Consider the following 23,454-nt stretch of genomic DNA (forward strand, 5'->3'; position numbering starts at 1 on the left):
AAAGCTTTTTCTTTACAAATATAAATACTTAGATAATACTACAGCATAAATTACAGCATATATCTTTGATTTTAAATTTAAACACAGATCAAATCACATCCTTTCAAAACAGAACAACCCATTAGGTGTTGCTATTGGCTATGATGATTCCTGGTGATTTTCAAAATACTCCCTATGATGTTTTAAAGAGCATGAGACTGTTCCCACCACGGGAAATGGCTGTTTCCCATTTAATTCAGTGACAGCAGGAACAACTGCTTAATAAAACTACAGACTATATTACACATGCATTATTGTTTCACAGTTCTCAAACAAAAATGTAGTCTTTAAAAGCCAAGGGGAAATAAAGTGACAGAAAGAACAAGACAGTGAAAAGTATTAGTGAATGCTATCGTACCGATTTCCACGGTCCCCGATGCCATGAAACATCACCAGGGCAAGAATGCATATTACACTGTGCCATGTTAGGTGGCTTGTCTAGAATTTCACAGTTTTGATCACCCAACATCTGGCCAGTAGGAAGCTGACAAATCACCAGTCTTGTCTTTATTCCATCTCCACAAGTTTGAGTACACTGAAATAAAGAATTTAAAATGTAATATTTTTGTCATCACATGCCATCAAAACAAAAAGATACAGCAATGCTCAGTACGTGTCATTTTTCACTATGTCTGTTTTCATATTCTCTGGACACTCAGTTCAAGACTAAAATCTTCCAGTTTAATCTCATATAATGAAAAAAAACAACAACAAAACAATTCTCACCAATAGATTTACCAAACTACATTTTTATCAAATGATTTTCCACAAAGTCTCAGAGAATCTATTCTGTACTATTACTTACTATATCATTAAGCAGCAGCCATTTGTGAGAATGTGTGTATATCTCTTTGACAGGAGGAAATGATGATAATTCATCCTGAAATTAGTTTGTCCTGCCATAATAGAGAAAAGTCAAGCACTAGTCTCACTTTCTCACAGTCTAATTCATTTGGAGTGTAAAATACTTATAGAATGCATTTTCTGGGTTTCGGTTTTCCTGCAATTCTGCAATACCTTAAAGAAAACCCCAACTAATTCTGATTCCTAATGAGGTATCTGATCAAAACTGAGGATTTTCACATGGTTTGCAATTTTTTACTGTATTTTCAGAGAATTCTAAATGAGACAAAAACTGCAGGCTGGACTTGATGATCTTTGAGGTCTCTTCCAACCTTATTGATTCTATGATAAGCATTATCTGGCTCCAAGTCTATAGCTACAGACAGATAAAACCTGATGACACTCAGACTGGCCTGGAGAACTAAATGGCTGGATCTGGCCAAAATGGGGGGTCCGGGGGGGGAAGTAAAAAAGACATCTGAACAATTTATCTTCTATTCCCAACTCTAGATATGTATGTATCAAGAGTAAGTAAAATAGCAGACAGGAATCACAAGAGGCTAGATTAGAATGAATGTCAAAGTAACCAGCATTAACTCTTTCTGCAGTGTTTAAGCAAGGATGCATGGTCAGGATATGACATTATATGGCATGGAGAAATTGTTCTTTCTGTATGTTCAATAATGTACAAGGTTTCATCAAAACATTCTAATTCAGGCACATATTTTAGATGCATGATTCTAGCTATACTTTTAGTTTGGAACTACAACTCATTAGATGCTACTACTTGAAGTTATTCTAGTCAGCACCCATGAAATTTGATGCAAAGTTTCCTTACAGCTTCCTGTGTTCATTTTTTAATTAGACTCACAATTACACTGAGGCTTTCCTGAATATAATTCATCTTTCTGTTATATGAAATAATTTTGTGTATCTTGAGTCAGGATGCTATTGCAACACTTGTATGTTGTACATCCTTAGCCTCATACAACACTGAATTCTTTTGGATGTATATTTATACTACCTATATTTACACTACACAGTTCAGGATTTGATCAAAGAACAAAGTTTAGATAAACAGGTTGAAACTCATTCTTTTCAAGTAAGTTAAAAAATAGTGTTCAGTTCCACACACATTCAAATAATTATGCTGCTATTTCTAAGCTTGCATGGTAAATAATTCCCTTTGAAAATGAAATGATCTTACTTCTCCCCAGTTCCCATAGTTCCACCGTGGACAGGGTCCAGAATCACAGTGTCTTGACTCTGGAGGTTTTGTTGCCTCATCACAGTAGCTAGCACTTCTTCCTTCCTCATCTTGACATACCACAGCACGACGGTGAAATCCACCTGCACAAGTACTGGAGCACTACCAAAACAAGTAAGCACACCTGTCACTATTGCATACTCAGAAATGTGTAAGGTATGTTGGTTAAAACAACATCAAATTATTCTATTTTGTTGCCAACTTTCAAACCTCAAATTTGCAAACAGAAATTACTACTAGATAGAATAATTTTAAAGCTAAAATCACAGAAAACCACAGGAAACACAGAAAATAATTTGAATTTATTCTTTATAATTTTTTTTCCTAAATAAAAAGTGCTTCTCTTTTGACCAAATCTGTACTGTATGAACATTGCTAGAAGTGTTAACACACACGTGAGAGAACAAATTAATCTAGTTACAAAAAAAATTTCTTACTGCTCCCCAGGGTCCAGTTCTCCACTGATATCCTCCCATGTTGTCTTGTGGATGGTGTATTGGAAGGTAACCCATGTCTGGAAAATGGCTTGGATGGTCATCTGTTTTTGGAACATGACGATAAACTACTGGACATGGAGGCATGTTACATTCTTGTTCTTTGGAAGGTCGGCCTTCAGGATCACAGTAATTCTCATTGATTTGTTGATGATAGTTGACACACATAACTTGCCTTGTTATTATTCCACTATCACAGGTAACCGTGCACTGACCAAAAATTAACCCAACATTTGTGACAGAATATTGATAAGTAATAACCAAAGACATTTATATTTTCTTATGACAATAAGAAATTTCTACTCTGCTTTCTCAAGGGATGCAACTTCAAGCACACTCACACAGAATACAAAGTCCCAAATTCTACCCAGAGGCTTTGGCCAACGATCTAAACAGACACATCAAAAAAAACACAACCCAACAATAAATTATAATTAATACTTACAGGGGACCAATTTCCAACTTGCCACTCTCCACATGGGCTAAAGCAGCTTGAAACTTCAGCTGGCCGTGGTAAATGAGCACAGAAGGATTCATCTGCTATTCCTCCATAAGCATCTCTACAACTCACGTAACGAGCTCGATCGCCCTTCCCACAGGATGCAGAGCACTGTTGGAGAACAATCCAAGCTCATCACACCTTAGGAGACTGAGACCATGCAAGCATTCAAAATACTAAAATAGCTCAGCATATGCTTGTCTTTAAATGTTCTCCATGCTTAGAAACTAATCACTGTTTTAAAAAATAACAAAACTTCTTTGCACACTTTCAATCATATGAAAGCCATTTTGTTCAGAATTCCAGCTCCTAGAATTCTGGGCTTTACCCTTCTTATTTTCCCTGGCTATATTTGAAGCACACAGAATTTGCTGGAAGTGTCCATTTTCTCCTTAAAAAACAGGTTAATACAAAAACCATTAGAATCCCTTTAAAATTTATCCCATGCAGATTATTTAGGCTGAAAAAAATACTAATGAGGGCTTTATGGAAAAATGTGTGAAGGAATGAGGACTGGTCTGCAACATGCAGCTACCATTACATTACATACTGGGGTCCATGATCCGTATCTCCATTGGGTTCCCTTCCCCACATGAAGTAGAGGAAGAGATGTAGTCCATAATTTTGTCATGTCCAGGCAAGAGGGCAATTCACATTCCTGTGGGGATAAGAAAAAAGCTTTTGAAATATACATTTTGGAAGAGCCAACCATAATGCAATTAGCTCCCACAAGGAAAGACCCTCCCATTACAATAGGCTAGCAATAATTAACAAGTAAATACCATCTTCTAACATTTTCCTAACATAATTTAAAGGCTTTTAATTTAATTGTTTTGTTTCAATCAAGAGGCAACTTGCTGGAGACAAGAGGTATATGGATCACAGTGCCCTGTTTCATAGCCACATGCACTACAGAACTGAGCAAAGACAGTGGCTGTGCAGTCCTGTTCTTCATATCTTTAGAATACATAGAATAGAATACATAGAATAAACCAGGTTGGAAGAGACCTTCAAGATCATCGCGTCCAACCCATCAACCAATCCAACACCGCCCAAGCAACTAACCCACGGCACCAAGCACCCTGTCAAGTCTTCTCCTAAAAACCTCCAGTGATGGCGACTCCACCACCTCCCCAGGCAGCCCATTCCAACGTGCAATCACTCTTTCTGTATAGAACTTTTTTCTAACATCCAGCCTGAATCTCCCCTGGTGCAGCCTGAGACTGTGTCCTCTTGTTCTGGTACTGCTTGCCTGGGAGAAGAGACCAACATCCGTCTGTCTACAACCTCCCTTCAGGTAGTTGTAGAGAGTAATAAGGTCACCCCTGAGTCTCCTCTTCTCCAGGCTAAGCAACCCCAGCTCCCTCAGCCTCTCCTCATAGGGCTTATGTTCCAAACCCCTCACCAACTTTGTTGCTCTTCTCTGGACTTTAGCTACAGAGAACACGAAATTGCGTGGTTTCAGTCGAGCGCCAAACAGGTACCACAATTCAAACTATAAAGCTTACTCAAACCCAGTCTTTTCCCATGGAAGTGGAAATAAAAATGTAATTACTTGGTTTTTATACTGAATGAAATCTCTTTCAATACCAGCCAGCAGAGGGTTAGTAATTTGTGACTGAGTTTACTCCAGACAATAGAATCCCATTTTTCGCCCCCCCCCTTCTTCAAACAAAAAGCAGAGTATGCCCCAAAGCAGTTATGTGGTTACCAGCTTAGCTGGATATAAATGAGATGTAGCAATTTGGTGGTCAGAGCAATACATTCATTCCAGCACCTCAGACTGTATTAAAAACATTTCTTCTGAAAAATGATAGGTTTAAATTAAGAGAAGTGACGAAGTAAGTAAATTGAGACAAGATGGTAAAGAGCCATATTAATACCATATCAAATCATAATTCATGTCTATACAGTTTTGAATTAGCAGAATTCTAACAACTAAAGTTTTCTTGAAGTGACTATGTCATTCTTTATGAACTACATGCAAACAGAGTTTTAGCAAATACCAAGCCAGTTAGAATCATGTAATTAAGCATCATGACAGGCACTGTCCTTTTGATACTCTGTATCTTGGAGCTTACTCCCTCCCTCTCCTCTCCAAATAATCAAAGGCCTTTAGATCCCTTCAGTCATTTCCAAATCTCCAAACTCCAAGCTAGTATTTTTGTACTTAATTCCCAGGGCCTAATCTGAAGTTCAGGGGAAAAAAAGCAGAGTTTCAGTATTTTTTTTCTGTGTCTTTTAAGTTCCCTCAAGAAGTCAGCAGACAACTACTTAGAGACTTCTCCCTTAAAAGTATAATCAACTGAAAGGAATTGTTTTACTTACTTGGTTATCTCTAGGGCGAGTAGCAGCATTACATTCTCTGTCATCATCCAAAATAACTCTGTAAGTCCCAGTAACACATTTGACTGCACGCATCTGGTACCCACGTCCACATGTTACAGAACACTGTTGAAGTCAATAATTTCACATGCTTGAGATAGCACTGTTTATAACAAAGTTTATTTTTTAATTACATTTTAAAACTCTTTCTAGAATGAATAGGAATGACTAGCAGCAGGGGAGGCTGAGATTGAGTATTAGGAAAAATTTCTTCACCACAAGGGTTGTCAAGCTTTGGAACAGGCTGCCCAGGGAAGTGGTTGAGTCACTATCCCTGAAGGCATTTAAAAGACATGTAGATGTAGTGATGAGGGACACGGTTTAGTGGTGGACTTGGCAGTGCTAGTCTAGCAGTTGCACTCAATGGTCTTAAAAGTCTTTTCCAGCCTAAACAGTTCTATGAGTCTATGACTACTGGGATGCTGTTAACTTTCTTCACAATAGATTACATGGTTCTTAACAGTGCTCATAACACACCAACACTCTGGCTACTGCTGAACAGTGCTTTTGCATCTGTGATTAAGACTCAGGATCAACGACATTTAACCTGTGTGGGGGTGTTCCTAAATTACAGGTTAGATAGCCAATAGTAGCAAACAAATATGTCAATCAATTCAACTAAGCTAAGAGTTTAAGACACAATAAAAATGCTTAAAAGGTAATGGTTTGTGATCATTCGTAGTCTGAACTTAAAAACAGGAATCCTTCTGTACTCACATGTCCCCAGGGTCCTACTTCCCAAGAAGCACATTCATGAAGTTCACATAGTGTTATTGATTCTGGTCTGTCATTTGGATTACAGAAATCATCTCTCAGACGTTCATCATTTAGTTGGCACCATACTTGACGATGCTTCATTCCTTTGCCACATGTCACAGGACACTGTAAAATTAGAGCAATCCTTTTGTAAAGACATGAATCTACACTAATGGCTTCACTTCCTTTTAGGAATCTGATTTCAAAGACCATAAGTAACAAAAATATTCCATGAATGCAAGCAGTCCAACAGAATCAGTTCTTTTATGAACTCTCCATTTCCTGTAAACATCAACCCAAATACAATACAAAACAATAACTATTTCTAAAGCTACAAAAATATAGGAACAGCATACAGGTAATTTATTTTCATTAGAATAAAGAATACTTTTAAAAAATAGGAGCACACATCACAGATTTCACAGGAGAAGAAGTCTGAATTATCTATTATTTTTTCATGCTCATATAATCCTTATAATAAAATGGATATGACTGTTCTTCACCTAGATGCTTCTCATTGTTTCATGACTATAAATACATTTACTTTGAGTAGCTTCACTACCTTATGTTAATGTAAAAAAACTCAGACTAAAGTAAATTCCAGGTGTATGTTTCCAACGTTTTCATGCCATTTGTATAGGTGAGATGTGCATCAGCCAAATCCTAGGACATTAGTATTTTTATTATGCACTCCCAATTAGCCAGAACAAAAGGACAAAAAAAACCACACACTTATTTTGTATCAGTGACCAGGACCAAAGGCAACTCAAGCTTTACATGGTTCATTACCTCACTCCACTGACTAGCAGTCCAGCTTGGACATAAAAATTCATTGCAGCTCTGTGTTACAAGTCTTGGAAGTTCCTGGCATTCCCTGTCAGGAAGATGGCGACCCAAATTGTTCATACAAAAAGCTTCTCTGGTTCTGATGCCTCTTTCACAGCTCCTGGAACACTGAGGTGTATAAAAAAATATTATAAAACAGGAAACAACATGATAAAATAAAGTTGAAATACACCATCAGTCTTAAAGGTGAAAGACAATGACTGTTAGACGTGTAATCCACAGGCTGCTAATGTTCACGTGACATAAATTTGATACTTTGTTTAGTAATTCCATGATAAAGCTTTTTAATGATGATTAAAGCTGGAATTATACTTGCTCATTTTCTCCAACATACTCTTAGATTTGATTTTTTAAGACTGTATATACAATATAGACTTCTGTTGCAGCTTGGGTTTGAAAGTTGGCAGAGAAGATCTGGTAATCACCAAATACGACCTTCAAACCCAACCTGCAATCAGTTTAGCTGAGTTCCTTACAAAAATATGACTAAGTTACTGAAATATAAAGATTGGTATTAGCTCCTCTTTTATTTTAGTTACTTACACACATACAAAAAGTATATAGAAACTAAAAATTGATATACAGACTAACCAGAAGGATAATGACTCAGTTAAAAGGTTTTGAATTTGTACCTCTGACCATTCTGTGTAGTGCCAACTTGTTAACATACAGTCACCATGACAGGGCTCTCTGGTTGGTGGTTTCTGCTGATCAGCACAGTACTTGTCATCCACTGGAGCACTTAGTCCTTTTGAAACAGAGTACTTCATGCAGTGGATCTCTATGGACCGATACCCTGGGCCACACTTTGATGTGCAGTCACTTTTGCCAACATGCTGCCACCTACAAGGATAAACTGTTATAGAAAGCTAATTGTGTTTAAAAAAATAGAATTAGACCATGGTGAATAAAGCACTCAAAGCACTCAGAGAATGCACCAGGAATGGTCATGCACATATAGATACATAGTTTAGGAAACAGATAAAGCTGCAAAATCTATCTCATGACTGGAATTTTCAAAGAATTTGAAGACACACGGGCTCACAAAAGTTATTTTTAAACTTAAAAGATCTTTTTTATTTATCACCTAAATGACTTCAAAAATGTAAGCTCTAATTCCAGCTGTTCAGCCTCTTGACCATTTTAGTGTGGGCTTTCTTGGAGTTGAAAAAATACAAGTCTGGTTCAAATTAGGTCCAGTTGTAGGCACAATTCTCATGAAAAATGTATTGCTCAGCAATCCAAATTTTTGCACCAGGATACAAAACAGATTCAGAAAGGACTTTATGCTTTGCCAATAGAAGTTAGGTGAGTGTTGAAGTTAGGTTCGCCAGTGTAAACACCACACATGAACTCATTATACCAATAGATCTGATGAAAGGGAAGAGGTATAGGAGGGGTGAGAGAGGTAGAGAGGAATAGAGAGACAAGAGGATAAAGCAATGTTTCATTCTCTACTAACAGAAATATGTAAGACCACAAGTGGCTCCATCAGCTAAGAACCTATTTTTTACCTTAATTCACATTCTGTATTACACTCCTCAAGGACATCTGGCACAGTGGGTATAAGCTCACACCTTTGGTCAGACACTACCACATGATCACTTTTACGTATGCATGTCATTCTTCTTCTTCGAATACCTTGAAAAGAAACCAAAAAGGGTAAACAAAAGGCTAAAGTAACAGCTCCTTTTTACACTAATGGATTCCATTAGTTTAGAAATTCCCCCTGTCTAATTGTCTAATACTGCACAAACATGCTGCTTTGTGCAGCTGACTACATTACAGGTGAAAAATAGCCTCATACCAGTCACACATAGAATCAGAGAATGGTCTGGGTTGGAAGGGACTTCCAGAGGCCATCTAGTCCAACTCCCTCCGCAGTAAGAAGTGGCATCCTCAACTAGATCAGACTGCCCAAAGCCCTGTCAAGCTCCACTTTGAGTATCTCCAGGGATGGAGCCCAAACCACCTCCCTGGGCAACCTGTTCCAGTGTTCCACTACCCTCATAGTAAAGAACCTGCTCCTGATAATCCAATCTAAATCTGCTCTTCTCTAGTTTGAAGCCATTGCCCCTTATCCTGTCACTGCAGGCTTTTGTAAACAGCCTCTCTCCATCCTTCTTGTCAGCCCCCTTCAGCTACTGGAAGGCTGCTATTAAAATAATAGAATCACAGAATTGTTAGGGTTGGAAGGGACCTCAAGGATCATCTAGTTCCAAGCCCCATGCCATGGGCAGGGACACCTCACTCTAGATCAGGTTGCCCAGAGACACATCCAGCCTGGCCTTAAAAACCTCCAAGGATGGGGCTTCTACCACCTCCCTGGGCAACCTGTTCCAGTGTCTCACCACCCTCATGGTGAAAAACTTCTTCCTAACATCCAATCTGAATCTACCCATTTATATATTTTTTTTCCATTTCCCCTAGTTGTATCACTACCTAACACACTAAAAAGTCCCTCACCAGCTTTCTTGTAGGTCCCCTTCAGATACTGGAAAGTCTACTGGAAGGTCACTATAAGGTCTCCCTGGAACCTCCTCTTATCCAGGCTGAACAACCCCAGCTCCCTCAGCCTGTATTTATAGCAGAGGTGCTCCAACCCCCCGATCATGCTATCTCTCAGCTATGCTACAGTGCTCTCACAAGGATATAAATTTCCAGAAAACTGCAGAAGTGCAACTGTCCATTTACTCATCAGACAAAGTACTCCAAATGCATCCCATCTGTCCCTTGCTAATTACCAGATTTTCAAATTACCATGTTAACTTAGAGGTTAGAAACAGAAAACTTGATCACGGGGTATTTAAAAGATCTGGATCAATGGGAGAAGTACTAGAGCTGACAGATAACTCTTCTCTAGCACATGGCACATCTACAGTCTGACTCAAAACCAGAAGAAATTCACCATCATGTACCTAAAGGCATTTCTAGCACCTGCTAATAGGAGTTATCTACCACAAATCTGTGTATGTCCACTTTATGCGTAACTTCACACATACTGTGGTTTTGTTTTTACACTGCAGTGGTCTACAGAATAACAGTTAAAAATTGTAAAATATGTCTTTAAACAGCTTCATTCCATGTAGTAGGTAAGCAATTAAAAAAAAAAAGGAAAAAAAAAAAGAAAGCTATTAGACAATAATTTCCCATCTGGAAAAAGGCTCACAAAACTCCAATAGATATTAGTAGACACACATTACTACTTTCTAAGGATGGATTAGACTGAATTCAGCTTAGTTTTTATGAACCACTTTAAGGCTACACAAAAAAAAAAAAAAAAAAAGGAAAAAATGTATTTTTTAATATAAAATTGCATTTCATAATAGCAAAATAAAATCAGAAGTCATTCCACCCTTAAAAGCCTAAAATTTACTGAGAGTGCTGAGTTTCTTCCTTAGAAGCAGGGGTGAAAAATTTGAATACTCAAGACTAGTCCTTTCCTAGATGTTATCAGATCTTTGGTTCTGGTGACAAAAGAATTCACAGTACCTTGGCACATCCTGCTGCAGTCTTGCCACGGTCCATAAGGATCCCATGTAAACAGATCCCTTCCATCTTCTATTGGGATACTGAACGAATAACGCACATCAGGGTTGTATAAATTCCCTACACACAAAACCTTAATTGAAATAGAATGACAGCTGGTTTTCAGTGAATCTGAACATCAAATTATTAATGTAATGATCATGTAGCAAATTTTCAAACTTATGAAAAAAGTAAACATGCACCTGTAAGATTAGCTCTTCTTCGATTCTATCAGTGCTGTTAATTCGTTCTATCGTATTGTTTGAACCACTGTACTCAAAAATGGCTCCTTGTATATTGATTTCTCTTTTTGACATGCTTACAACAAAATTTCCATTCAAGAGAAAATTTCCATGAATATCAGATAAAGCTATAAGCAAAATAAAATATTGGAAATAAAGCATCTCTTTGATTAAAAGGTTCTGTCAATAAAAACTCATAATCACAAGTTCATCAACACTTAGCTTTATTTCAGTCCACGTGTAATACTTTAAAGCTGTTATTAGTTTCTAATGCATGAATTTAATCCTAACCATCAGTAACTGTCACCTGAGCAGCTGTCATGGATTTTCACTGCATTAACAACATAACCTTAGTAGTATTTGTTTTGCTGAAGGTTGACTGCAGTCATGGCTTTTAAATTTGGCTGGGTTCTGCTACTGTAGAAGAAAACAGTATCAGAACCTAACAACAACTATTGGTATTTCTGGTCTGTTCTCAGCCCACATCCTTGTACTTGCTATAACTGCTTTTACTGAAGTGGCTTTTAAAAGTAAATTTTAAAGTAAAAATAAAGGAAATTTTGAAGCATTTATAATAGTAATTTAATGTAATGATCAATTTACAATAATAAAGAAGGACAGTGAGTTAAAAATCAAATTGTAAATACAGGTTTTAGTAAAGGTATGCTATTCAGGCATTCCATTTGAAGTGGTAGCTAGTGATAGCTGGGGGCAGGGCTGTTTCTGTCCTGCAAGATGTATGAGGTGGCATGAAAAATGAAAACTCTCAAGTTTGTTGAGTGGGATGCTAATGGAATAAGAAACAGAAGGAAAATATGGACCAGTATTCTCTCAGGAACTTTGGATATAATGTAAGTACTGTGAAATAGAACAACAAAGATTTTTGGCACAATGTGCTTATGAGTTCTTTTTACCTCTCACACACCTGCAACTTGCAACCTTTATAATCAGTTATGACTGAAAAAGAAATGGGAAACAAATGCTAAGTTTGCTGAAAGTCAGATTCCTTCATTTCTAAACAAAGTGTATGCTTCCAAGATTTAAAATCACAAATACCTGCATTATTCTTGAATTAGTTTGTGGAGTTTTACTCAATACTGCCACAACAAAACAAAACCTTGACAAAATGATGCAACTTGCTAGAATTCCTGTTTTCTGACAAATGAACACACATGTTTAAGAATTAGAACCCTAACAACACCTGACTCATATTTCTGAAAACAACTACATCCACAGAGAGACTCAGACAAATGATGATACAATATAATTAGATATTTACTCTGAAGACTTTATCGGACTTCTGATAACATACATCTAAAGCAGACCTCTGGCAGAGCACAAAAACTATCCATCAATGTTACATGCAGGAGGCTTTTACCAAGGTAGTTGTCATCTTCTGGTTTCCCTGAGTAACTGTGTTGCTGAATATCAATATTCGTTGCTCCTTTGGGAATATTTACTACAATGTTGTAACCTGCAATGTAATTATTCATAAATTAATTATACGCAAAAATAGTCAGATATTAGAATTATGATCATACAAACAGCGAACCAGTGACAACCACTGCTAAATACCCTCATGTTTTAGAAAGGAAATGTGAGCATCTTCATGCACATAGAATTTCTCTGTTGATTTTTTTGCCTTTTTTTTATCAGTTCATCTGAACTTTTATTTTCATAATTCATTAAAATTCATTTCTGCATTCAGAAATGTGAATTCATTTCTTTACCAGTAACATGAGTTCAACCTACTCAGAAAAATCTCTAGATGGTAGCACTACTCCAGAAAGCTGTCAAGTGTATCAAGTGGGACTCAGAAAACATTTTGGCTCCTCACAATTTAACCACAAAAATTTTACACAAGCCTGAAGAAGTCACCTGATGTGAAATATTCTTCACACTCTATTTGCACAAGTGGGTTAGCTTTCACTAACTCACAAGAGTTTTGCATGACAACACTCCAAAGACCAAGTTCTTAATACTCAAATATTGCAGTGTTGCAGGCCATACACATTGGTAGATACATCAGAAACTAGTCACACTTGATTCAGGTGCCACTTATAATGTTATCCTGGTGTGCTCCCTTCAAAATACAAATGCTTCACAAGTAGATCACTGTTTGCTTCAATATCTCCAACTACTATCATGGTGGCCTTGTCACAAAGTAACAAAATGAGATGAATCAAGGCCTATTTTTTAGAACTGTCGCTCTGCACATTGAACATAGGTTATAAAAACGCAACCAACAACTTGTTTCTCACAAATGCTAAATCACAAATTCAAAAGGATACTTATGTCTAAGATAACCTGAGTGTGGCAAATACCAGAAATTAATAATAAACACTAATGCTCCAGATTGCATGTTTTATAATCTTTGCTAAATTTTCCACTTAGCTTGCTGGGTTTAAGAGTTTTGCTGTTGTGGTGGGTTGAAATCACCCCCCAACTAATTTGGAGAAGATTACCCCTAAAATAAAATTGCCAGACTACCTCTGTTTGGGAGGGAAGCAAATGAAGCTATGTTTACAAGCCAACTAAAATCTAGAAATATGAAATGCAATGAATATGTACAAAATATGCAATATATATACAATATATATACTGTCTATATATATATATATGTATTTACAAATTGTAAACAACACAGAAACTCCTCAGACCCCTCTGGACGGCTACAGGGGACCCATTTACCTCCTCCCCCAACTCCCTCCCTCCTTCCCATGACCTCACACAGTAGTCAAAACAGATACCCCAGCAAGGCCAAAAGGGAGAGGGAGAGGGAGAGGGAGAGGGAGAGGGAGAGGGAGAGGGAGAGGGAGAGGGAGAGGGAGAGGGAGAGGGAGAGGGAGAGGGAGAGGGAGAGGGAGAGGGAGAGGGAGAGGGAGAGGGAGAGGGAGAGGGAGAGGGAGAGGGAGAGGGAGAGGGAGAGGGAGAGGGAGAGGGAGGAGAGGGAACTTGCAAACAGAAGTGACAGAAGAAGAAAAGAGAGAAAGAACTGTTTATGCCACGATTCTATATCCCCATTAGCAAGCCAATGAATTATATAGACCTTGTCATTATTTTCCTTTTGTATCCCGTGGTAATAACTTTACTTTCAGTCTTTGAAGTCAGGGACTAGGCTAAAGTTCCTCCTCGGCTAAAGTTCCTCCTTCAAACTGTAACAGCTGTGATTTAGTTAGTTGACCTGCCTCTGCGGGTGAAAATTTAAATGGCAATATCCTTTTCAATTTCATAATTCATTAACTTCCCAATGCTTTTAATCTATTAAAAGCTATGCCATGCATTTAAATCAACATTTAACCTAACCACATGTCCAGCGCATTTACCAGCTGGGGGCAGCACTTCAATTGCAAATTGCCACACTGCGCTCTCCAGATAAATGCACAGCCTTTGGTCAATCTTCCAACATACTGAGAAGAAAACTGAAACACACTCAAACCCTCCTCTCACACACTGAAAACCTTGTGGTAACAGAATGACAGAAGAAAAATTATGGGAGGAAACTATATACAAAACTGCAGAGCAAAGGATACACAGGAGAATAGAACATTGAGAACGGCCTTTTTCTAGGTGATCCTCAGATGCAATCATAACACCCAACATAATGATTATGTGTACATAATTAGAATACCACTTCCAAGACTGGGAGCTAAGCTAATTAGTATTTCATTGTAATGAATTTCTAATGATTGTTTCACTACTGTTTAAACACTTAATGACAATATTGTAAGTGCGTGAATACAAATGTGTACCACAGGCTTCTATTGTCTAGTTCCAAATTCTGCCTTAGTGAAATGACTCATGTCAGTATGGAAGGTGACCAGGTGAAGGTAAAAGAAAAAGATTAAGTGCACAGACACTGCCATACTTATCTTGTGATCCTATATCAGAACTTTTTTGGAAAAGAACATTTCCTCAGACAGAGTCTCCAGTCACTAGCCCAGCAATGTCATGGGCCTCCCATAGACAGTGACGTTTCAGTGATCAGCTAGCTACAAACTCTTGCTTGCATTGCTGCATTTTTACTGGAGCTCATAATTCCAAATGCTTAGCATGATGTCCAGTAGTTTAAATGTCATCTCTCATATGTTCATAATTCAAACAATTTCTAATATTTAGTAAAAAACTGAAATAATAAAGATATTCCTCCTCCCAAACCATGCTGGGTGTTGTCTGTTTCACCCCCTCCAACTTTAGATAGAAGCAGCAAATAAGTCTGTGATAACACAAAGCAGATAGTAACAGTCTCAACCATATTTGTGTAACTGGCAGTTTCCTGTAATGGTCACTTGTATCAAGTATTTTTGTGACAGAATATCTGCTGTGTACAAGCAAAAAAATCTTTGATAGTGGTGGAAAACAAAAACATTGTCAGTCCTTTATTCAGAATGTTCAGAATTTAAGAATTATCAGAAGAATACATTCTTTTCCTTTGGTGTGTCAATCACATGTTCAGAAATCCAGAAATCTTTAGTAGCTAATCATGTCTTCTTCCAACTTCTCAGGACAGACACAAGAAAAGTTACATATATTTGCATGGGAAGTGTAGATGTATCCTATCTCAAAATTTTTGGTACTTTTTCCTTGGTGCAAGCCCTCTACCAGGAAAAATAAACAACAAAACAAAATCCATCAGGGTCATGGGCATACTTTCCTCTTTAACCAGCAATTCCTTTGTTCTATGAAGATCCTGTGTGGCAGCTCACCAGGTATCATTTTCATGTCATGCAGTCATTCACCCAATGGAGCAGCATTAAGGAGACTTTAGGAAGCTAATACTAACCTGAAGACTTACATCCCTATGTTCTGCACTCTAACTACTTAACTGCTCTGCTACACATCCACAGGAGTCTCTCCATACTTCCCAGAAAGGACTATATATAGAATAAAATATCAGTAGCTTTATTAGAGAAACTAAATCAAATAAACAGGAATTACCAGGGCTATTCACAGAATCATAGGCCAGAAAAGGCCTTTAGGATCATAAATTCAACCATTAACCTAGCACAGCCAAGTGCATCACTAAACCATGCCACTAAGCACCACATCTACATGTCTTTTAAATACTTCAAGGGATAGTGACTCAACCACTTCCCTGAGCACTCTGTTTCTCATTCTGAAGTTTCCCATGCACTACATGTCAATGAAGAGGAAAGAACATTAAACGCTACCCAAAGTTTATATTCTTTTCTCTTCAGGAAAGAGAAGGCTCCCATTTCACAGGCTTTTTCACTGTAAGAAATGAGGAATCTCATCAGCTGCTCACACCCCAAACTTCTTGCTATGTATACATGACCAAAAAGAAACATTGTCCTTCAAGCTGCATAGTTTCAGATAGCTAAAACAGAATGCAAAGCACAAAGCAGGAAGCATTCTTCCTTTTAAGGTACTTTTATCCTCATCATACCATATAATTCTGTCTTTTGTTTTGACTTAAGAGCAGACTAGTATTTCCCCCCCCAACTCCTTGAATGGGTTAGTCCACCACAGTGTTTGCCTCTGCATCCTTGATAGGGCACGTGACTGAAAATTAGTGATACTTCTTTCTTGACAAAGGCCCTAAAGAACACACACTGAAATCCCACCCCCACGAATGCAAAACAATTTCTAAGCCATACTGAAATGTGCATTAAGATTAAAAAAAAACAACCAACAAAAAACAACAAACCCAAACAAACATACCATAATGAGCACTGTTGAAAGTACCTGCAAGTGTCTTACATGAAGAGTTATCACCACCACAGATGCCACATTTGTCTCTCCTTGCCTTAGAATTCAAAACATGATCACAGCCTGCTTGCTACAAAAACAAAACAAAACAATAGCCCTGTGCCAGTCAGCTCAATGGAAAACAATGAGAACAAACAGTGTAATCTTTGCACTCCCCCCAAATATTCTTATTCACTGTATATATCTGTTCCTCCTTGGCAATTCACGAAAGACTTTTTATGGTTTTGAGCGTTGTGATCTAAGGGCAAAACATAGTAGCGCTGTTGCACTAAGAATGTACAATCTAAATACACTTCATATGTCAAGAATGGCTTAAGAATACATGGTAGTATGTGAAGATTTTGTATTTTAAAAAAATCAGCCTGGTGTATAAATGTTAAGCTGTTTATATTAAAAAAAAAATCTTGGAATCCTAAAAGCAGTATGTATGCATGCATGGTCATCAGATCTTTTAATATCTGTCATTACTGCAAAAGAAACAAAGGAATACACACAGACTATGCTGGTTAAACTAGCATAAGCACCATTTTTGTTTATATATCTTTACTTAAACTCTCTTTTTGAAAAGAACTATGACAAATCGGACAATTCTCAGGCATTTCCTCCTTCCTCTTGATTCAACACTATAAAAAAGGCTGCACTTTCTCCTCATCCTGAATTGACTCAGTTTTCCTGCAATTAGTAAAACAGCCTGGGCTTGACAAAAAAAAAGAATATCTTGAGTTGTAGTAACAGCACTATGCTTCTCCCAGCAAAATCTTGTGGCACTTCCATAACTGTTATTAAGCACAGAGTGCTGAATTGATCCCTTTCAAGATCAATTCCCCCTAGTCTTGAAATGAAATAATACATACATTACCTATCAGAAATATGATGGCAATACACACACAGCATGCTTCTTTCCTCTCTTTATGTCCATTTTGGATCAGTTTACCTCTGCTCACTTGGACAGTATTAACTCTCTCACATATCTTAATAAGCAAAGACTGTGGGTCTCATTCAACTGCATGTTCTTCAATTAATTGCCTCCATTTCCAGATCTTTAATTTAGTAGGGATTAAAATTAATGTAAGTAAATTTAAAACATCTTGCTTTACATATTTGCAGTAACAGTTACTTGGATTAATATTTAATTATTTACCATCTGCTTAAATTGATTTTAATAATTAATAAGTTTAGATTTAAATACCCTGCATAAGCCTTGAACACAAAGGTCATTGGTTTCTGGTCCACAGGGAGTACCATCAGCAACTCTGTCCTTCAGCTGATAGTAGGAAGTTGTTCCAGAAACTCGGCAAAAAAGTTTACAGCGATCTTTCATAGAAACTGGAAAGAAAATCCAACAGGTTTCTTGTCTGTTTTAAAACTTTAATTAAAGTAACATTTTTATTTCATGAATTGAAAAACTATATATCTATAATTACTTACTACCACTGTATTTTGGAAGCCAGCGAACACCAGACGTAAGACCATTGATATTAAAGTGCTTGCCGTCAAATTCAGAGCACTGCTGCTCCCTGAAGTCTCTTTTGCCTTTTGGGCATGAGTCAGTGTTACACGATCGAAATTTCATCCTGCGGCCAACGCAGTACTTTCCTCCATTCCTTGGTCTGCAAAACAGATAAATGCAAAATACACTCAGTTTCTAGAACTGCTGTTTTCCACGAGAAGTTGTTTGAGGCACTGATCTAAAGGAGAAAAATCTTAAACAGCGTTCTGCCGTCTGCTACTTTCGCACCCAGTCTCTAGAAATATCTATGAATATGAACTACATAGTTGAGAGAGAAGAGAGTAATCTAAAAGATCTTTGTGTATTAGAGTCTGTAAACTTATCTCTCTTTTCAAAGGTAGCTGAAACAAGCATTTTTTAAATTGGTGCTTCAGACTAACTTGGACAACCCACAGTATCTTCATTTTTGCTTTGAACCAATCCATTATGTCACAGTACTTTCATTACACACCAAGGTAAAACACAATAGAAAACATACTCTGGCCTGTTGCACAGCCTGGTGGTACTTTTGATTCCACCTCCACAAGTTCTTGAACATGAGCTATAAGGTCCCCATGATCCCCATTCTCCATCTACAGGACGCATCTCCATTTCTCTGCTCACACAAATTCCATGGCGGCAGTGCTACACAGTTGACAAACAAAATAAAATGTTTAAGTCAAGCATAAGGTTACTGCATATTTTAGGCACAGAAAGAACAAAACCTAAGAGGTCACTGCTTTTAATCTGAGTGTGGACATTTTCTAAACTGTTAAAATTCCTTTAAGATATCTTGTCTAGAGGTCCTTGATCTCTATGAAAGCCACTGGATGCTGAACATATCTCCAGGTCTTGTCATATTATTTAGATGCCTATATAAGAGTCTCAAAATCCTGATCTTGAATTCCTGGTATGTTTTTATGCACAAACTTCAAAACTAGATTTACAGACATTCCTTATGCATGAGACATTTCCAGTTTAATTGGGAAATCCAAGCTAATAGGAAAAATCAAAAAGGTATGATAAAAACCAGCCAAGAATATCAGGATATTTCGAGGATCCTTAAAGCCAAATACCTAGTGGTACTGTTTCACAAAAGCAGAGAAGTATTTAAGACCTTGTTTATGATAAAGCAAGATAATGGCGCAGATTTACACTTAAACAACTACAGCAGGTGTAAACTATTTCATGTTTTTATGTCTTTATAATTTACAATGATTTTACATTTACTACTAATTTAACAAATTTACTATTACCACTAAATCTGAATTAACAAAGAAATAATTATTAGTAGATAAAAATACTACACTGTAATATCTATTGTGTTACTTCACATTTTACCCCTGCTGAAGAATTACCTATTTCAAAGTAAAAATTCACATAAAATCTGCTGAGATTTAGATCATTAAGACAATGATTGCAAGATTATTCTGTTGTGGTCAAATCAATTATGAGATCTCAATCACCTTGTATCTGGAAACTGTTATTATTTATAGAAAGTTATATTTACTAGCTACTTTCTTTCATAATAATCAAGTGGTCAGTCTCTTGCTTCTATATATTTACTAAGTTCCTGAGTCTGCAAATATTTATCCACTTCAGTAGTTACTGAAAAAGGATATGACTAAAGCCTAAATGAGAATCTTATGGTTGATGCATATGTGACTTTTTCTAAACAACCTACAGCAATTACCAGCATTAATCCTATTGATAACTTATGGCAGCTGGAATTCTAATTCACTTGCATGCTTTAGAAAATCCTAACCAGTGTATTTGATCACAACAATACAATGATTCTGTGAACAGCCTGCATATTAAAACAGAATGTTTACAAGGTACTACAATGTCAGCACTATATGTCCTGCTGATTACTATGTGAATAATGTGTCCCCAACCTTGTCCTTGACTTCAAACAGCCTCTGAGAGCGTCAAAGTCTGCTCACATCTGGAGACACTGGGCAGGATGGACTACATGGGGTCAGTGATCACACACAATAGAGAGAATGCTTAATTTTAGATGCCTGTTTGCAGACTCAGGATTAGACTGATCATTAGGTTTGTTGTCAGGAGAGATTCTCCTAGTGGTATTGAGAGGGAGTGGCTTATTCCATCTTTTTCTGCCATACATACATAAATCAATCACTAGAATCATAAGAATAGATTACACCAACCCAACTGCTTGTTATTTCTGTAGATTAGGTTTTGCCTCTCACCACTCTGCAACACAAAACAGCTTCAAATTACCTTAAAATCTAGAAGAGGTCTGGTAACTAAAGTCTCTGGCACATGAAACAATTTAAGAACCTCTGGTACGCAGAAGATAAAATAATGCAAGGATTTCCCCCCTTTTTAAAACTAATGTGAATATGACATACAATTTCTCAAGAGTTATTAAGATGTTACAAATTTATTGTGGGAACCACCAATTAACAAATTTTGCTGAACACACAGATATGATGCATGCAGTCTCTCAGTATTCCTAAATGACACAAAACTCCAATGTTGTCCAGTGGTTTTAACACTGCATATAATTCCTATAAGTACTTTTTTCCTAAATTGTATATGCTGAGTTCTGCCCCAGTTCCCAATCCAACTCTCAGATGAAACTGCCTGCCCATATCCCCTCACTGCATTCCTCTAAGGAGCAAAGTGATTTACAAGCCAAAACAAGCAGAGAACAAAAACTAGGTCTACCTCGTCATACAACCATTGAAATGCTCCAACAAGTTGTCGATCATTGCTTGCTTGATGCTAAGACTAAGACCAAACTTTAACACCAAAAAGACACCATTACTTCACTGCCTATCTGCATATGATTTATCACTACTGTAATTACTGTTAGTTTTTATTACCTTATTCAAGACACTCTCAGAGTACTTTTGTGCCTCCTAGTACCTAGCATCTAGTACCTAGTGATAAAAGATAGACTTTTATATAGTGCAGCAATAAGGTAAGCAAGAGGAAACATTAAGATTTTGCCTTTCCAAGAACTGTCATCAGCATCTTTGGAAATAATATTTTACTACCATAGGCTAAACATTCTAAGTCTCCCTTCACAAGATGTATACTGCATCCATAATGAGACTGTGACATAGATTTTAGGTGGTTCTGTCACCCAGAAAAACATTTACAATAACTTGAAGGGAGATTTCAGGAAAAGACAAAGCTGCAGAATGAAATGTTATACCCACAACAGCATTATTTTGATCCATAAAAATGCAAAGCACATGTTCACATCTGGGATTTTAATAGCTTATTCAAAAAAGCTTGTCTTAGCTATTATTCTGCTGCATTCCTACAGCAGCAACATGATGAAGTCATAGTAGAAAACTCCAGCACCAGACATATCCCAGATGTTCCTCTGGGCTTGCCTGAACCATTGTTTCACTGAGAATACTATGATATACAAAACTTTCATAAACTTAAATATAATTGCTAATATTTTCCCCCTCACATTAGTTATGACAAATATAATGCATGCATCATGTAAAGCAGGCATCACTTGTAATTCCAAACATACTGATTGCAGCAAGTGACAACCGCTCTGGCCAAGGTCAACAGCTGGTTCACTGTCAAAAAGACAGAAATTGACCCAAATCCACCTGTAATTATTAAGTCTTCAGAGATGAGAAGGAGGATTAATGTTTCAAATTTGGGATCAATGAACATGCAGATACCCAGATTCCTATTTATTAACAACCTGCTCATAGTAACTAGTTTGACTCTTGCCTGCGGGTTAAAGTATGATTTAATAAACTGATTTCCAATGTTTCAACTTACAGCTTATTGACTTGCTAAATTTCCAGGAAAGCAATTTTGTAAAAAAATTATTAAAGCATTAATTACCAGGCTATGCTCAATTTCAGCTGAATCAAGGAGAGTGATGAATGTACACAGAACAGGACTAAAAATTTTCTGAAACAGAGTACTTCATAAAAAGCCTGGTATAACTCACAGCAGGAAAAGGACTCTGAAATTCATTCTTGTAGCCTGTATTTTCCAGATTATTCTCAGAGATACACATGGTTTTTTAAGTGATGTGTAGTGTATGAGGTTATAGCTTCATGCATTGGAGCCCCATTTTGCCTTGCAGAAAAAGCAGACCAGGATCCCCTAATTAGGCACACGACCTGAAGAAAAACTACAGATTAATGAGGAAGTATATATTCAAAGTGCTAAATCTAAGCTTTAAAGTTGTTACTAAAATTAGAAATGCCTTCAACGGCTCTTTTGTGAATCCATTACAGCAATAATGTCACAAATGCCAAATATAAATTTAATTTGCTTGCCAGCAAATATTAATTGCAGTTACTAGTTGCCATGTCTTATGCCCATTAACATCCACAGCAACTTGCTGACTGAACTTGAAAGGAGCTGTCCCTTAGACAGGAACAGGAACAGATGACAATCTGTCAGATTAATTGCTGTTCTTTCTTACATCTTTCAAAGGTAATGACTGTAATTAGCTCTTCACTTCCTAGAGAAAACTGGCTTCACTGAAGTAATTGTACAAAATAGATTTTTGCACTCTTATATAAAAGAAGTTCTCTAATGTTGGCAAATTAAAGTCAACTCCACTAAAGTTTACGCTTGAAGTTCACATAAAAGATGAAGTTCCTCTCTGATCAATGAATGAAAAATGGGTTAAACATTGCAACATCAGTTGCATATATATAGTATTTCATCAGGCAAAGCCTCCAGTACAACCTTCAAATAACTTTTCTTAATCTTGTAAACCAGAAAGAAACCATTTGACATAGTTTAGCCACTAAACTGCTATCCATTATGACAGCCTTTTCAAATTCCTCACTACTACTGTCTTATGAAATAAAAGAAAAAAACAACTGTAAAGACTGGAAGTTATTGGGAGGATTTTAGTAATAACTGAATGAAGTGTAGCAATCTATCACACATCTTTGAATGTACAGAACTATCAAGAGACACAATGTTAACACTGCTTTTACAGCCATTGAAGCTGGCAACACACACTGAAATCAAATCAACATAAAAAACCAACCAGATTTAAGATTATCATTGTCATGTATGAGCATGTAAAACAAAATCTCTGCAATACTTATTCTCACAATCTCCTGACAGGTAAGAATATACTTTTACTTGGTGGTGGTGAAATGAGACACAGAAAAGTCAAAGATTAATATCAGCAAAGAACTCAAGCACCTAGTTTCTGTTCATTTCCCAAACTAGACCAAAACTAAAACCCTCAAATCTTCTCTGATAACTCTGGATTCAGTTACCTTTCACCACTGCTTCTGTTTCTGCCTAGGTTCTGCAAGTGCCTTGACTACATCTTCTAATTAGATACTCATGACCCTTAT

The 23,454-nt window shown here is 37.1% G+C and overlaps 1 protein-coding gene across 1 annotated transcript in view; it reads right to left on the reverse strand.

Moving 5' to 3' along the window:
* ADAMTS20 (ADAM metallopeptidase with thrombospondin type 1 motif 20) overlaps window positions 1-23,454 on the reverse strand; it is an 83,536-nt gene that overhangs the window by 26,200 nt on the left and 33,882 nt on the right. The window contains exons 12-28 of the mRNA XM_054178181.1: window positions 18,618-18,763; window positions 18,058-18,239; window positions 17,819-17,955; window positions 16,582-16,699; window positions 12,278-12,373; window positions 10,861-11,027; window positions 10,622-10,751; window positions 8,644-8,770; window positions 7,762-7,972; window positions 7,073-7,237; window positions 6,245-6,409; window positions 5,471-5,593; window positions 3,693-3,800; window positions 3,089-3,253; window positions 2,587-2,853; window positions 2,090-2,251; window positions 398-574 (exon numbers count right to left, since the gene is read on the reverse strand). Coding sequence (XP_054034156.1) covers window positions 398-574; window positions 2,090-2,251; window positions 2,587-2,853; window positions 3,089-3,253; window positions 3,693-3,800; window positions 5,471-5,593; window positions 6,245-6,409; window positions 7,073-7,237; window positions 7,762-7,972; window positions 8,644-8,770; window positions 10,622-10,751; window positions 10,861-11,027; window positions 12,278-12,373; window positions 16,582-16,699; window positions 17,819-17,955; window positions 18,058-18,239; window positions 18,618-18,763 — 2,646 coding nt within the window. The remainder of the gene's footprint in view (window positions 1-397; window positions 575-2,089; window positions 2,252-2,586; window positions 2,854-3,088; window positions 3,254-3,692; window positions 3,801-5,470; window positions 5,594-6,244; window positions 6,410-7,072; window positions 7,238-7,761; window positions 7,973-8,643; window positions 8,771-10,621; window positions 10,752-10,860; window positions 11,028-12,277; window positions 12,374-16,581; window positions 16,700-17,818; window positions 17,956-18,057; window positions 18,240-18,617; window positions 18,764-23,454) is intronic.

Source organism: Dryobates pubescens, chromosome Z, assembly GCF_014839835.1.
Source record: "Dryobates pubescens isolate bDryPub1 chromosome Z, bDryPub1.pri, whole genome shotgun sequence".
NCBI lineage: Eukaryota > Metazoa > Chordata > Aves > Piciformes > Picidae > Dryobates > Dryobates pubescens.